At 37.0% G+C, this 17,107-nt stretch overlaps 1 protein-coding gene across 1 annotated transcript; it reads right to left on the reverse strand.

Moving 5' to 3' along the window:
• Nucleotides 1-174: 174 nt before the first annotated feature.
• LOC145912925 (cyclin-Y-like protein 1) lies at nt 175-9,446 on the reverse strand. The gene is made up of 10 exons (XM_083000372.1): nt 9,194-9,446; nt 8,664-8,738; nt 8,563-8,591; nt 8,373-8,476; nt 8,208-8,301; nt 7,915-8,034; nt 7,773-7,845; nt 7,140-7,233; nt 5,409-5,571; nt 175-2,335 (listed from the first exon to the last, which is right to left on the reverse strand). The coding sequence occupies exons 1-10, from the start codon at nt 9,336-9,338 to the stop codon at nt 2,228-2,230; spliced, it is 1,005 nt and encodes a 334-aa protein (XP_082856498.1). The 5' UTR covers nt 9,339-9,446; the 3' UTR covers nt 175-2,227.
• Nucleotides 9,447-17,107: the final 7,661 nt, after the last annotated feature.

The following is a 17,107-nucleotide window of genomic DNA, read 5'->3' on the forward strand; positions in this document are numbered from 1 at the left end:
TGACGTGCATTTAGGGCCACTGTTTCTACTGACTTGGTCTCATCAGTGTAGATCACTCAAATGCATAATTGGCTCCATTGCGTACATGTTAATCTCACTGTAAAGCCAATAAAGAAACCGCATCTGACAGAATGACAAAAGTCAAACTAAGCTCATACCGTCGACTCGGGTGCATGTTGGGTCACGGAAAATTTTTATTCGTCCTGGAATTGGTGCCACAGTAAAAAACGTGAGAACAAGAAGGGACAAAAGAAGCGCTACAAACACATCAAATAAAAAAAAACGACACGCCGCGTTCGCATATATGAACTAGAAGGGCACAACAGCCGCCCAGTGCAACCTGTCTGGCCCAGTGCATTGTTAAGTCAGATCATATCGCAATCAGTTTTTTTTGCAAACTTTGCAAGTTATGAAAGTAGGAGTGTTTCGGCAAACAGAAACACGATGTAACTGCGTTGTGACAACATGTTTTTTCAAACTAAATTTTACAATTCGTGGACTCTCATACTTGGGTTAATAAAAAAGTCCCATGCTAACACGCCACAGGGAGATTCGATTTCGCTCGGATATTCGACGAAACACTGAAAAATTCAACACGTTCAAATAAATAACACTGTATAGTCGCAGACATATTCGCTAGGGTCGTTGTCGCTAGCGCCATCTCGCGGAAATTTAAATCCTCGCGAATTCATTTGCGGCACGCGGGAGGTAAAAGTGCACTGGACTTTGTAAAACGTTGAAACAAAAAAACCGTAAGATTTACAACGTTACAAATTAGCTTGTTTTAGTTATCATTGCGTGCGAACTTTTGAGAAATTTGAGAGAAATCAACCAAATGACAACGATAAAATCCTTCCACGTGTCTTGGTGCTAGAATTGAAACCACGTTTTGTATCGACAGGCCTTCAAACCAAACTAATGTATAGAAATCGGTGCCTTGTCGGCATCTATACAGATGGCGTACAGACAAATAAGGTCGGGTGGTACAAAAACCTATCGGTAATGAACGAAAGAAAATTACAAAACAATTCACATCGATACACGTTTCCAGTGATTTGAAAATGGAAATTTTTCTGGTTAGACGAGCCGACTGCCATTATTCAGTGCTTGACGCGCTTTTCTTGTATTTTCGGGTGAGATAACTTATTTGTGTAGGGTTTCAGTGCTGGCCACGAGCACTGATCTTAGCTACAATAAAGTTTATTAAAAATTACTTTGTTAGGCTTATTTTTCTTATCATTTTTGTTTTGTTGGATGAGGCCTTTAAATGTTACTTTAGTGGGCAGGTTAAGAATCACTGTCCATGTTGCAGTGTTGGGAGTAATAATGTTAACTATTAGTGTGACACCAAATTTAAGTCGCATGCAATTGCATAAGACACGAAGGACCTTTCACAACCGAAGTGTCGAGATTGATGAAAAGTGGTAACAACAGGCACTAAATATGTCAAACACATTCCATGAGACCAAAATCCTTAACGAGAAATAATGTTGGAAAATTGAAGGGAATAAAGTGCACGATTTTTTTTCTGGCGTAGATAGCCTGGCGCGTATGTGGTGACCATGGCGTAAGTAACAGCTAATATAATAATGGAATTTTCCGCGTGGAGTATTTTCCTTTAAATTTACAAACGTAAATCATTTAAAATTATTACTTTTACCATCATTGGAAGGCATGGCGAAAAAGTTGATTAGCACAGGTTTCTGGCAAACTAACTTATTTGTACTATATTTTAACTCCGTTTGGCATACTCTATTCATACCCCAAGGCTCGCCCAACGAGTCAGACCAGTGCATACAACAACATACACACAGCGTTTCAGCATCGTCTAAAAAATAGTCCCCTCCTAACAGGGTTAACAATGCTTTTCGGGACCTTATATATCAAGCTGGTACAATTAGTCGTGATTTAACTTATATTAGAAGCCAAAACCGGCGGCCTCAAAGCAAGAGATTAAATATCAGCCGATTTTGGAGTTAGGAGTACGATGTGTCGGGTAGAAAAGTGATTTTAGTAGAAACGGGCAGTTGACGTGGGTGAACATACAAAAGATGAACACGCGCGGATAATTCTCTAAAAATAAGTGGAAATAAATAGCACCGTGATGGACATCTCTGCGAGAAGAAAAAGAATGCGTAACAATAGAAGAGGCACTGCGGAAGGTGTCGCCTGGAGGAGCAGAAGTCCTCCAGGAGTAAAAACCGGCCGTCCGTGCCGACAACGGTCGCTATGACAACACGACGCTCGTGTTGTGGTTACCGGCTAGGTGGTCGGCGCTCACCGTCCTCCGCAACGAATGACGTTTGAACTTATTCTCACAAGAACGAGAAGTCGCCTGAAAAAATAGAAATGTTATGCATTGGTATAATGTACAAGATGTTGGTCGTAGCAGATCCGTTTCGCAACAGGCACGAAAAAAGAATTTAGCTTTTCTTCCGATTGGGCAACAGCATAACTCGAAATTCACATACTTAATAACAGCCCCGACCTTTGCAGATGTTTAATCGTATCCTACAGACTGATGTGTAGTTGGACTGTTTTGCTAATTACACAATGAACACAGCGGATGTAAATTTACATAAAAATGAGTCAAATGCAAATTGGTTCAAGGTCATTTAATGTAAAATTATACAAAAACGTTCAAGATTCCTTTTTTGTACATGAATTTGCATCTTGACGCCTTAAAACATGAAACATAACATTGCTTAGCGGACTACTGTAGTATGACAAGTACAAAACAAACGATTAATGGCTTTGTCCGATATGCGTGAGTTCTATATTCGAAACATGTAACAGTCTGACTGTCCAATGTTCAAATTGATGAAAAACGATGTAAGTTGGTGTATAGAAACAACTGATTGGAGGTGGGCATCAAAACGTTTTTAATCTGCAAACACTAACTACGTACGATATTTACTTTGGCGTTAACCGCCTTTTACGTGACTAGGATTCTAGTTGCAGTAGGCCGTATTTCTGAGAAATCCACCAACTGGTGTGGCAGTTTTGAATAGACAGGAACCTTTGACCTTGGGTAATTGCAAAATATCACATAACGGCGTTTTGAAGTTCCCTTTGCCGTTGTGGTTTATTATTATGAAACGGGTTGTTGTGTTTAAAAAGACGAACATTCGACTGTGTATTCGCAATTTCCGAGGCATTATTAATCTTTTGTACGTATGTATAGGTGGTGGCTGAGCCGCGCAGAATTATCGCGTAAAAAGCTTACTCTCATGATTTATTAAAGGCACGAAAAGTTCGAAGCTGTCTATGTACCCGACATTTAACCTTTAAGGCTCGGCAATGGTTTTGTGAGTGAATTGACAAGAACAGAGAGGCTTTGCGATCGGCCAATGTTTTCTTGATAAACGGCAACGGTGCAAAGAATGAAATACACTTGTCAAGCGACAGTGAAAATTGCCCTTGGAAAAAATACCAAAACACAACGGCGAAATGCAGTTAAAATTTTTCCCGGCGATAGCCCGTCCTTGCATACATAAGCACTGCCTACAGGCGTAGCAGGCGTTAACACGGATTGTGACGTAACGCAGTCGTGAAACAAATTGGATGTTTACATACGGAAGGTAGTTAGTAACCCAATGTTTGTGTAATGGCGCTTGAAGGCGACGCAAAAGTCCATGCTGCCTAATTAACGTGGGCGAACAGGTAGAGAGTAAAGTGATTTACAAATTTAATTCCATGTATTTTTAATGCACGGGTGTACATGGTTACACCATGTCGTGCCACGTTGCTATTAATTACATTGGATAAAAGCTATTGTTAGAATATCCACACATCGGTGAAAACATTTACTTGTAAGTTTTAATGTTCCAAGGCAAGGAAGCCGACTATTATTTTACATAAACATCCGAAATGCGATTTTTAATTTAAATGTGTAACAGTGTTCACCCAATTCAGCATATATAACTTGTTCCGCCATAGGTGAAAATTATCATTCATAATGTGTAGTTTAGAACTTCAGAAATGCATAAGGTTTATTAAAATTAAAGGAAAGGCATGTAGTTGTCCTGGCGGGGTTCATAAACGAGGTGATGGTACGTAACTAACGACTGTTCAACTCAAACATCGTTATCAGAACCAAAGGAAAATTACATGGGCTGCCGACTTAACTGACTATTTCACCGACAACGAATTAGTTTCCAAATACAAACTACTGAATGCTCTGTAACAAATCATGCAACCTTTGCTATGGTATAGGATAGGAGAATATAACAGAACAGATGACAAATTTGTGGGAGTGAATTTGCACGCTTTGGTGCAGTTTTTCGCCGCAAACAAGGTAACATTAGTAGTGCAACTTGTGTTGGACTTGCATGGTGGCTTGCTGTTTGGACAGATGACAGAGCGCTTTTCTTTCGTATAGTATGTCCAATCGTTTTGCCATGATACAGAATTTTTTCTCTAGATTGCATTTTGGTTTGTAGACTTTCCAATATTACACTATTATCTTTGAGTTGTTAGTTTTGGGGGAATTGAGGTTTACTGCATATGGCACAAGTATTATACGCCAAGATGCCTGATATTATGATGTTTACATAAATATGCAACCAATCTCAAATTCAATTCGGCTAGAAAATGACAGTTATTGTGGGAGAAAATTTGAAAAGTAACCCGAAAATTACATAGAGCCGTGTTAGGCAATGTTTTCGGCACACCTTCATTCAAACATATGTCTCGTATAAATATTATTGACACAGTAGTTCAAGCAATACAACGTCAGTCAGTCACCATACGCCTTAGAAAATGGCTTCTGCTACGGACAAGCAAACGTACATCCCGAACACGATAAACGTGTAGGAAATAATTAATCCAGACGACCACCTAATCAAACACAAGGCTCTCATTATATTTGGCGGTAGGAAGCGGTCTCGTGTCGATGAAGTGACGAATTCATGTTGAAAGCTCGTGTGGTGGAACAACAAAACTTACCACCGAAAAAGCATAATTTACATTGCCAAAATTTTTAAAATCGCAAAACACGATTTTTTCAAAATACTGCTGTTCGAGATAGTAGAATTTTTTTAAATTCTGTGAGTTTGCAGACATAATACCGTGGTTGGGGGAAATTCTGGCTTATCCCCAACCACGGTAACGTTTGCAGACATAAAAAAGGGTGTCGTACAATTTGTGAAGCAGAACGACTGAAAATACCCTAGCTCAGAAAGCTTCACGCAAGAACGTATGTGGTGCAGTCTGTATGCTGTGAATTTATGGTGCATTTTGTTATATGGTCACAACTTCCTTTGATAATTTTTAAATGCTTTAAGGCACAGCGACTAAAAATATTTTGAACCAAAGGTTTTGTCTTAGGTTTATAAAGCCTCTTTTCCTGACAAAAGACCGACTTCTTGCAAAAAAAATAAAACAAAAACGTTGCCTATGTTGCTTACCTCCAACTTGGTGGCGCGTTCCTTGTCCAGAGGTTCAACTGGAAACGTCAGGTTGTGTTCGTTCGCGAGTTGACGGAGGTCGAAGTAGTATTTGGCGTACACGCTGCTCGGCACGTTAATGTTGAAGTTCAGTAACTCCAGGAATTGTCGCTCCATCTCATTCCTGGTGACGCAGACAAGTTAAGAAATCGCAATGAGCAATGGGATTTTGTGCAGCACAAAAGAGGTTGCAAAAGTTTTTCGTCAAGACTATGTTGGTGAGCTTTGGGCCTCAAATGGGAGAGGCATGCATACAGGTTTTGCTTCGTATATTGGCAATCGATTTTACACAGACTACGCACCTGGATGCTTACCCACATGATAGACACACATCAGGTTAGGTAAAGTAAACGCACTGTTAGGGCTTGTGTATGTAAACTAACACAAACGTGGAATATTAAATGTGGTTAACAAATGACCTTGCTACAACTGGGTAGAAAACAGTTTGAGCAAAGAGGTAAGCACTTGTCCACAAAACACGGCATTAACAGCGATTTTGAAACGCCACGTTGGAAAGCGGCAACACCGTCTTCCACATACAATCGTGGCTTTGTAGTACAGATTATACCGCGGAGAATCGGCGCCGGCATGACCGGTGGTATAAATAAACATAAGCACAAAAGGAGAAAAGACACGGTTATTGTTGTAAGTAGGAGTTTTTTAACAAGCGCGTTGGCTTGGCTTAATCTGATGACATATTTGAAGTATCAAACATATTGGCAACAAGGTAACGGTTTGGAGAAACTGCTCATAGCGTATGCCGCATTTCTGCGCCAGAACATTGCATCTGCAGACTCTGGTGTAATGGACAACACAGTAGCAATTAAATCCAACATTGTAACTCTTTCCCTACTTAAAAAATGACGTAGCACGTTTAACAAACTTGATGTTGCAAAATATGGAGCACGTACAGTAGTTTTGCCAACAGCTTAATAAGTTAATAAAATACAGACAAAAGCTACATGTTAAGATGGGTTATTGATGCATTTCTCAAAATAATGCATAAAAACCAATTTAACCCATTATCGCAAATTTATTCAAAAAAAAATTGACAAGGGCAGAAACGAAGGTCGAACCACGCCAATTAACCTTCCCACGGCGGTTTTTTAGCGGAGGGTGATTTAAAGTGGGCCAAGCCTCACGTCAATAAATCAATATGTCTTTTATTTGATATGGTTGGGCAGGGCAGAGCGGCGACCAGGCGCTGATCAAACGGTTGGCCCAACCAGGTTGTGTTTGGCTAACTTGGAAAACGGGTGTACGCCCACCTTTATCTTCAACGTAAAGTACGTTTACATTTCTAAGCATGTCGCCCTAAGTAATTGTGTGTATTGATGGTACAAATGTTGTAGTTTTTCGGTTGCAATACTTGGAACGGGTGGATCGTATGCGTTTAAGAGACCTACGTTTTTAGTGCATAAAATAACCTTCAGGTGTTTGCGTTTCTCAAATTTAAAAAAGGTTATTACTACCGACTTATACACCCAAGGCATAATTTCTTCAACATTATATAATGTGCACACAGTTCATAGTATTCTCCTAAGGGTAGAGTGCCTGCCTACACAATTTACTTTCAACGTGAACCCCATTCATAAACTAAATCTGTTGTTTCAAAACTATATGCTCTGTTGACCGTGTATCAAAATCGTGACCTTAACAGTGAGAATGGGCAACGAGTACCAATGAACTTACATATCTTCCACAGGGATGTCTTTCAATATTTGGCAGTAGTCCACATTCCATACTGCTTGGTCATCCCATACTTTCGAAGCAAGAAGTATTGCACCTATCCCGGTACAAATAATTAGTTAAGCATTGGTCATTACACTGGAAAATCAATATTGTCATAGGGAATGCTTGCAAAACATCTCAAAACTGCAGTTGCAGGCTGAACTCGAGCTAACAAAACACATGTGCAAGTGCAGCAGTATAGAATTAGATTTTTTTCATGTTGTGTAACCAATTTTACTATTTTTAGAAAACAACCAATGTGTTGTGTAAACATATTAAATTTTTAACATTATGATGACTCATTTGTTGATGACTCATACAGCAGTTGGAAGAAATCAACTAATAAATCAATTAAACCTCCAACAGTTAACCATATACAAAACTTTCCTTCAAAATACAAAGTTCATGACGCCCAATAATGATTTGGCAAATGCTAGCTTTCCAGTCAGAAAGAACCAAAATACAGGATGCACCAATTGTGCAAATTGCCATGGTTACAAGAGCAATCAACACCACTTTAGTAAATTTATAAATGCCCTTCAAATGCCAATGCTCAAAACATGTGAAAAACAAAGTCAAGCAAAATGTACATACCAAGCAATATCCTTTTCCAGTTGGCTGGGCACATTTTGATTTCTGCATATGTCAGTAACCTTTCAACATATATCTGCCAAAAATAAATTTAATCAGATTTGGGCAAGGCTGCCTGTCTGTGCTTTAACAAGATTAGGTTTACCAGAGTAACAATGGCACATTCTGCAGTAAGCTGGGCTGCACTGAACAAAGTACGAATGAATTTGTAGATTTGCCGGTGATCTGTTTCTCTCGTTGCATAGTCAGATGGTACACGATCCCGCTGAAAGTAAATAACAATAGTAACTAAAAATGTTGTGAAAAACACTTCGGTTAGATAAAGCAACAAGTATATATATATATCTACAATGATCATTGACTTAATCTATGTATTGTATGATGTCAAACGCAAAATGCGGCAATTCTTAACAAAAAATAATACTAGTAAAAACTTACTGTTAAGGGATGAAGTTTTTCATCAAAAATATCAGGCTTAAGCCTTTCCTCTTCCCTGGGGTGTTTAATGTGGAAATACACTGCTATGGCAACACTGCAATTTAACAGAAGTATGGGGTAACATATGGGGATTAGGCACCCAACTACCAGCTATATATATCATACCATTTGATTGAAGCTTTGATGTTAGGTTGACTTACAGTGCTGTCATCAATGTATATTGTTGAACAGGAGCTGCGACGTTTGTGCATATTTGATGCTGGAGATGTCTAAATCACAAAAAATTTTAATCAAAATCCCCACTAAAGCTTCAAAATTTGTTAAGTGTACTATTTATAAATATTCACACACTTACTGAATTTAAAATCTTGGAGTTTTCAAGAACTGTAAAGCAAAAGAAAAATAGTTCAATATGCAGGTTTACTAAAACCAATATTTTTGTGATGAAACACTTACTTTCTGAATGTGACTTTGTTATAAATATGGTTCCAGGCACTGGATGGTCTGATGGTGTTTGAGTTTGATCTACATCTGTACACAGTGGTCATATGAAATATATATATATGTATAAATATGTAATATTTGAGTATGGTGAATATGCTTCCATTTGCAAAAACCTTTTAAGCTGATGACTTACTAGAAACAATGGAGAGATGAATAAGTGATAGCACTAGATACATATATACTTATTTCTTACAACAATACAGGCAATAACTATCTGTTCGGAATAAATAACTTTTTTTTTCTTTCATGCTTTAACAGTTCACTTTCAATACATACTTTGTTACGAAATACTAAGTTATTTGCAGTGTGTTGGACCAATATTCACAGCTGATGAAGCAAGGAAAACCTTGCACAAGCTTGCGCAGAGAAAATATAACAAATGCAAGAACAATTTGAGTTACAAAATGAAACTCAATAACAGTAATTTTATATTACTGAAATTGATCATTCAATAAAACTAAAGACAACCAATCACAATTTACCATCAAGATGTTCTCTGTCGCTGATATGTTCAATTTTTGAATCAACAACTTGAAGGTGTTGTTGCTTTACTTTCAACTTCGATTCCTTTTTTGAAACTTTTGGTGAAGATGACGATGAAACGCAACTGCATTGCTTGTTGCCCATTTTGACAAGTCAGTCGCAGTCCACATAGGCACACACCTCACAGTGTAGAGAAATTTGCTTGTCAGATGTATTCTTGTCCATACAAGAATATATATTCTATAACTTTGATGACCTGTTAGGTGATTTAAAATGTAAAATGTTGTAATAGGTGTTTCCTCACAAGTAAACAAATGAATTAACATATAACTTTACTGGACAATTAGTACATACACAACATGTCTGCTTGTTTAAAATCTGGTTCAAAAGCTAGTTTAGTGCCACAATAAGACTGTATAGGTTGAAATACTGAGCACAACTGTCTGCAACTCTCACACTCTACTAATGTTTGTTCTAGGTCTTATTGAGCTTTTGCTTCCACTATAAAATCAAGCTAAACAAGGTAGGGTTTTGGTTTCCCATGCATGCAGGCTTAGAAGTTGGTGTAGGATTATATAAATCAAGTTAATCCTGTCAACCCTGTTAAAGAACCTTGAATCTCAAGCCTGTGCCTGTCAAGGAAACATCAATTTAATATAATTTGGAATGAATAACACTCTATATATGTATGGGGCCTATACAAGCAAGCAATAGACCAAAACTAACAAAGTCTTTTATAGTGACCAGATAGGTCTGGGTTTCATCCATGCAGCTTTGATGTGACTTTCTACATAACATAACCAAGTAAGACTTCAACTGCACAGTCGCCTTTAACTTATGGTTTTGACTTTCGTCGTCGTTGGGTTCAGACCTGACATCACAATGCTGCAAATAAAGATTATGGCTAAAAATACATTGGATTGGTAGCCTACAGATAGAAGTTCCTAAACAAAACATGCACAGCACAAATCCTTCTGGATAAAATTATACTTTTAGGTAAAGCAGAAATTATCGAGGAGTATAAGAACCAAGTACTAAAAACGAAAGCTAACGTTTGGGCCAAGAAAAACATCTGGAATTCACGTCAAAAACTAACTTCTGCGGCAGCTACTTAGCTTTGGTGTGCGCATCATAAGCGCTTATAAACGCAGCATGAAAAAGTAATTATTTATACTCGAAACAACACAAACAGAAAACAGTACAGTGATGACCATGAAACCTTTTACTATCACTTCACTTTACATTACTTTCACCAAGACCAGACAATCAAGTCAACCAGTCAACTCCACAAATCCCGATTTTCATTCATACGTACATAACTTCGCCGTTTTCCCCCGTTTCGAATATTTAAAATATATTTTGTATTCGGTAAACTAGAAAAAAAGGGATTGCCAGTTACAGACTGTAAAATACAAGCAACTTGGGAATAGCATAAACATTTTTTCTTTTTAAATAGTTATTTGTATCATCACCCATTTTAAAGATGAAAATTTCAATTAAAACATAGGCTACAGCTCTGTAGATGCTTTGCATCTGAAAATTATATTTGGCTAAACAGGCATCACCAGTTTCGGAAGGATCTTTTGCACGGTTTACCGAAATGACGAGGAACGGTTTTCAGTCCATTAAAACATTTTGCGTAACCGGTTCATGAAAGTTCGGAACCAGCATTGTGCATTTGTTGTTGGATCTTTTTTGCAGCTTCGTGTCTGCCATGAATGCGGTGTAGTCATCTTTATCATTTACATTACATGTGCTTGTGGAAAATTGATTATCGCTTTCTGTGGAATGCAATTACTTTAGGTAAAGTAAGATAAAGCGCACTAGCCTTCCCAGCAAACATTCTTACGTTTAAGTAACGAATGAAATTGGTTCTAACCACAACGTTGAAAATTTGTTTCTACGAGGTTGATTTTGAAAGGTTTTTTAACGTAATTTGAGCAACATTAGATCAACGTAATTTGATGAATGTTTTTTCAACGTTGAAATCTCATTAGAATCATAACGTTGTTATCGTGTTACCACGAAGTTGATTTTGAAAGGTTTTTTAACGTAATTTGAGCAACATTAGATCAACGTATTTTGACGAATGTTTTTTAAACGTTGAAATCTCATTAGCAACATAACGTTGTTATCGTGTTACCACGAGGTTGATTTTGAAAGGTTTTTTAACGTATTTTGAGCAACATTGGATCAACGTTATTTGATGGAGGTTTTTTAAACGTTTAAATCTGATTAGAATCCTAACGTTGTTATCGCGTTACCACGAGGTTGATTTTGAAAGTTTTTTTTACGTAATTTGAGCAACATTACATCAACGTAATTTGATGAATGTTTTTTAAACGTTAAAATCTGATTAGAATCATAACGTTGTTATCACGTTACCAAAAGGTTGATTTTGAAAGTTTTTTTTACGTAATTTGAGCAACATTACATCAACGTAATTTTATGAATGTGTTTTAAACGTTGAAATCTGATTAGAATCCTAACGTTGTTATCGCGTTACCACGAGGTTGATTTTGGAAGTTTTTTTTGCGTAATTTGAGCAACATTACATCAACGCATTTTGATGGAGGTTTTTTAAACGTTTAAATCTGATTAGAATCATAACGTTGTTATCGTGTTACCACGAGGTTGATTTTGAAAGGTTTTTTAACGTATTTTGAGCAACATTGGATCAACGTTATTTGATGGAGGTTTTTTAAACGTTTAAATCTGATTAGAATCCTAACGTTGTTATCGCGTTACCACGAGGTTGATTTTGAAAGTTTTTTTTACGTAATTTGAGCAACATTACATCAACGTAATTTGATGAATGTTTTTTAAACGTTAAAATCTGATTAGAATCATAACGTTGTTATCACGTTACCAAAAGGTTGATTTTGAAAGTTTTTTTTACGTAATTTGAGCAACATTACATCAACGTAATTTTATGAATGTGTTTTAAACGTTGAAATCTGATTAGAATCCTAACGTTGTTATCGCGTTACCACGAGGTTGATTTTGGAAGTTTTTTTTGCGTAATTTGAGCAACATTACATCAACGTATTTTGATGGAGGTTTTTTAAACGTTTAAATCTGATTAGAATCATAACGTTGTTATCGCGTTACCACGAGGTTGATTTTTAAAGTTTTGTTAACGTAAATTGGGCAACATTGGATCAACGTAACTCGATGGACGTTTTCTTAACGTTGTTTTTTGTTTGTTTGTAGAACGTTGCTGAGCTAACGTAACTTTCAAGTTTTCGTTTGTTGCTCAGCTTGTGTTTGTTTTGTTCTGAAAACGTAAAACCTTTTCCCAGTAGTAGACGCAAACTGATAACCAATACACAATTGCTGTTGAGTTAAAACTCTGCACCTTGACATTGGAGCTCCATCATAGGTACACAATATTTCCAGAAGTGTATTTATTAGAATACATTATACAAACACATATAACCTTATTGCGACAACGAGTCGTCTGAAGATGCACACAAAGACGATTTTCTAAACGGGGCGAACTTGAAAGCAGTCCGCCAATAAGCGTTTATTTCTTTTTTGGTGGTCGAGCTGCACCTCATCATGTAATCTGTAAAAAGTTCGCATTACTTTTTGTAACAAAACAAATCATGGTTGTTGTTCTGCCAAAGAACTGCTGCTATATTTCACATACTAAAGCGTGTTTCATATAGGTTGTTAAAAGATTTTTTTTCTTTAAAACATATTTTTCTTATTGCCACAACCCCACCAAGTTGTATTAGAAAACATCTAAAAGCAAATATCTAATGATCTATTAAGGTTTCTCAAAAAGCAATTTTATTTGAACAACCCCAAACTAATAGTGATGGACCTTGGCTTGTCCCTTGAGCATAGCTGAAATGTTGATGTTTCACTCACCACTTTATACAGTTATGCTGTGGTGAAAGTTCTTTTTCCATGGCTTCCTTTCATACTAAGTTGTGCCATTGCTTCATTGGTCATTAATCTGCAAAACATATGAAAATATAACAACAATCTGTGCATTAATATAAAATGATTTACTTACTTTCTCAAGCGGATCACATTGTCTTTCATTTGCCATGGAACTTTTATTGTCAACTTTAACCAGCAAATTACTTTAAGCTGCAAAACAACCTGTGTAAATCAACAGTCATTACAAAACACAAAATTTGCTATATAGCACTAAACAAATTATGTGTTCTGAGGTTATGCTATGGTATACTCTGATATTATTTCTGACATGACTTGAGGCTAACCATCAGTTTAACTCGCAGCCAATAATATCCCTCCTGAGAGGAATCCAACCGTACTTTGAAAAACTTTCCCGCCAACCGGCTTCACTCCCACAGGCCGCGGCAAGCCCAGATAGCGCCAAATGTTCTTTTGCAAATATGTGATGCGGTGCGTTGTCGACTTGCGACCCCACGCTGTGGCAAATCGACAAGGGACAAACTATAGCGAGGTCGGTGGACAGCCCCAATTAATCACAGTGTGTGGTGTCGCAAGGAATACAGAATTTGTCGAAATGGCTTTTAGTCGAACTCGAAAATAGAATTCATGCGTGTATGGCTCCGTATAAATGACCGGCCCTGGTTCGTATTTCTAAATAAAACCTGCAGTAAATAAAAAGCACAAATACAAACTATTTTGCGGTGGCCCGCAATTACTCTTTGTACACTTGCGTACGCTGACAGAGTTTTTTCTTGGGACAAACTTTAAGATTAACATGCGTTATACAACTTGTTGAAAAACTAAACCAATTGACTTCAAAAAGTGAAAATAAAACGCACTGGCTAGCTTTAAGCACGATGTGTTTTTAGGTCATTATTGAAGCAAGTTTCTAATTTTTATAGTTATTTTTTTAAATGACAATTGGATTTATTCTGCTAAAAAATATTTTACGAAAGGGTTAAGGCTAACCATAACTTTGACTCATAACCAAAATCAATAATGTCCCTCCCGAGAGGAACCCAACAGTACTTTGAAAAACATTCCCGCCAACCGGCTTCACTCCCACAAGCCGCGACGGGCCAGATAGCGCCAAAACCCTTAAATTCAGTGTAACATATACAGGAAGATACGATAATAAATGATAGGCTACTAACCATGTCCTAATCGTTTGCTAGAAATAAAACCAAAAATGCGGTACAAAAACTGTTATTGCAATCAAACGATGTTTTTCCCTGCACAACAAGGAAAGTCAACGTGCAAATTTTCTTATGCGAAAACGTGAGGTATGTGGTGCGCTGTCCATTGTCCGTTGTCGCCTTTGAGGTCTTCGACCACACGCTAAGGCAAATCCACAAGGGACGAAGCGTAGCGAGGTCCGCGGTGGAGAGCCCAATTAATCACAGTGTGTGGTGTCGCAAGGAATGTGATATTTTCGAACTGGGTTTTGTATAGGACGAAGTATTGCGTATATGACAATTTAATCTTTACAAATCTCGAAAAACAACTGATTTAGTCCCATTTCGATATAGCCATACAGGAGCAGTTTGGTTACGTTTACGGTATATAGAATTTTGGAAAGGGTTCTCCACTATCACATCATAAAAGTTTTGCACAGTATTACAACACTCTATTCGGAGTTGAAGGGCAAAAACCGATTTCTTTCATTTCAATTGGCTTTTGAAAGACAAGCGACCAAGCATGTTAACGTGCCGGCAGTAGATACCAAACCGCGCGGGTCGTGCCTTCGCGTTCAATCAAGTTGTCAGTCTCTCATTCGTTTGTTTCAACTTCAATCGAAACAAAATTTTGCACAGTATTACGACACACTATTCGGAGTTGAACTGTAAAACCCGATTTCATTTATTTCAATTGGCTTTTGAAAGACAAGCGACCAAGCATGTTAACCTGCCGGCAGTAGATACCAAACCGCGCGGGTCGTGCCTTCGCGTTCAATCAAGTTGTCAGTCTCTCATTCGTTTGTTTCAACTTCAATCGAAACAAAATTTTGCACAGTATTACGACACACTATTCGGAGTTGAACTGTGAAACCCGATTTCTTTCATTTCAATTGGCTTTGGAAGACAAGCGACCAAGCATGTTGACCTGCCGGCAGTAGATACCAAACCGCGCGGGTCGTGCCTTTGCGTTCAATCAAGTTGTCAGTCTCTCAGGCGTTGGTTTCAACTTCAATCGAAACAAAATTTTGCACAGTATTACGACACACTATTCGGAGTTGAACTGTAAAACCCGATTGATTTTATTTTAATTGGCCTTTAAGATCCAAGCGACCTAGTATTTTTATGTGCCAACAGTAGATACCAAACCGCGCGGGTCATGCCTTCGTGTTCAATCAAGTTGTCAGTCTCTCATTCGTTTGTTTCAACTTCAATCGAAACAAAATTTTGCACAGTATTACAACACACTATTCGGAGTTGAACTGTAAAACCCGATTCCTTTCATTTCAATTGGCCTTTGAGAGCCAAGCGACCAAGCATATCAATGTGCCAGTCGATAGCAAACCTATTATTATTTTAACATTATTTTCAATCAGTATAAACGAATGATGCATGCCTATATGTAATCGCTGTAATGGGAATGTTTGTATTTTAGGCGTTAGTTTGATTTCAATTAAAGCAAAATTTCCTGATGAATAGCAACCCTAAAAAATTGTCCCCTCCATTGTACTAGAATTGTTGCCGTGGGAGTCGGTCGACGTTGGGCAAAGAAATATCTGAAGCGTAAACAACTGTCAGATTTTGACTGATAATACGTTATTCCCATGTGAAACGCTTTTCGGCCAACAAATGAAAAAAGTTATGTTTGCTATTTGACTTTGTGCCTCAAACTTTAATGATATTTCACAACACCTTTTTTATTTGGTATCAAACAGTCATTCTGATTTGAAAAGACATGGTATGAGATAAACCTCTTAATTATGATAACATTAACCTGCTATAATACTCACAATTAATTATTTATTTATTTATATGTCAAGTCAACGTCCTTGTTGCGTTAACATTGACGCGCAATTGTTTAACAAACATTCTATAAATGTTACGCATCGGTTGGTTATTGTTTCGTCATTCCGATAACATTGGAATAACGTTGATGTTTGGTTCTTTATTATAACGTTGTCATAACAACATTCAATAAACGTTAGGTTTTGGTTGGTTGATTTTTTTGTTTTTCCGATAACATTACAATAACGTTGATGTTTGGTTCTTTATTATAACGTTATCACAACAACATTTAATGAACGTTAGGTTTTGGTTGGTTGATTTTTTGTTTTCCCGATAACATTGGAATAACGTTGATGTTTGGTTCTTTATTATAACGTTATCATAACAACATTCAATAAACGTTAGGTTTTGGTTGGTTGATTTTTTGTTTTTCCGATAACATAAGAATAACGTTGATGTTTGGTTCTTTATTATAACGTTATCATAACAACATTCAATAAACGTTAGGTTTTGGTTGGTTGATTTTTTGTTTTTCCGATAACATTAGAATAACGTTGATGTTTGGTTCTTTATTATAACGTTATCATAACAACATTCAATAAACGTTAGGTTTTGGTTGGTTGATTTTTTGTTTTTCCGATAACATTAGAATAACGTTGATGTTTGGTTCTTTATTATAACGTTATCATAACAACGTTCAATAAACGTTAGGTTGTGGTTGGTTGATTTTTTGTTTTTCCGATAACATTAGAATAACGTTGATGTTTGGTTCTTTATTATAACGTTATCATAACAACGTTCAATAAACGTTAGGTTTTGGTTGGTTGATTTTTTGTTTTTCCGATAACATTAGAATAACGTTGATGTTTGGTTCTTTATTATAACGTTATCATAACAACGTTCAATAAACGTTAGGTTGTGGTTGGTTGATTTTTTGTTTTTCCGATAACATTAGAATAACGTTGATGTTTGGTTCTTTATTATAACGTTATCATAACAACGTTCAATAAACGTTAGGTTTTG

This window comes from Ascidia mentula, chromosome 9, assembly GCF_947561715.1.
Source record: "Ascidia mentula chromosome 9, kaAscMent1.1, whole genome shotgun sequence".
Classification (NCBI taxonomy): domain Eukaryota; kingdom Metazoa; phylum Chordata; class Ascidiacea; order Phlebobranchia; family Ascidiidae; genus Ascidia; species Ascidia mentula.

What these genes read in the sequence shown, in the direction of transcription:
- LOC145912925 (XM_083000372.1), bottom strand. Translation starts at nt 9,338, where the DNA reads ATGGGCAACAAGCAATGCAGTTGCGTTTCATCGTCATCTTCACCAAAA. An exon ending in AAAAACTTCATCCCTTAACA is followed by an intron (nt 8,035 to 8,207) that starts GTAAGTTTTTAC and finishes ATTTACTTTCAG; the next exon opens with CGGGATCGTGTACCATCTGA. An exon ending in AATGTGCCATTGTTACTCTG is followed by an intron (nt 7,846 to 7,914) that starts GTAAACCTAATC and finishes TATTTTTGGCAG; the next exon opens with ATATATGTTGAAAGGTTACT.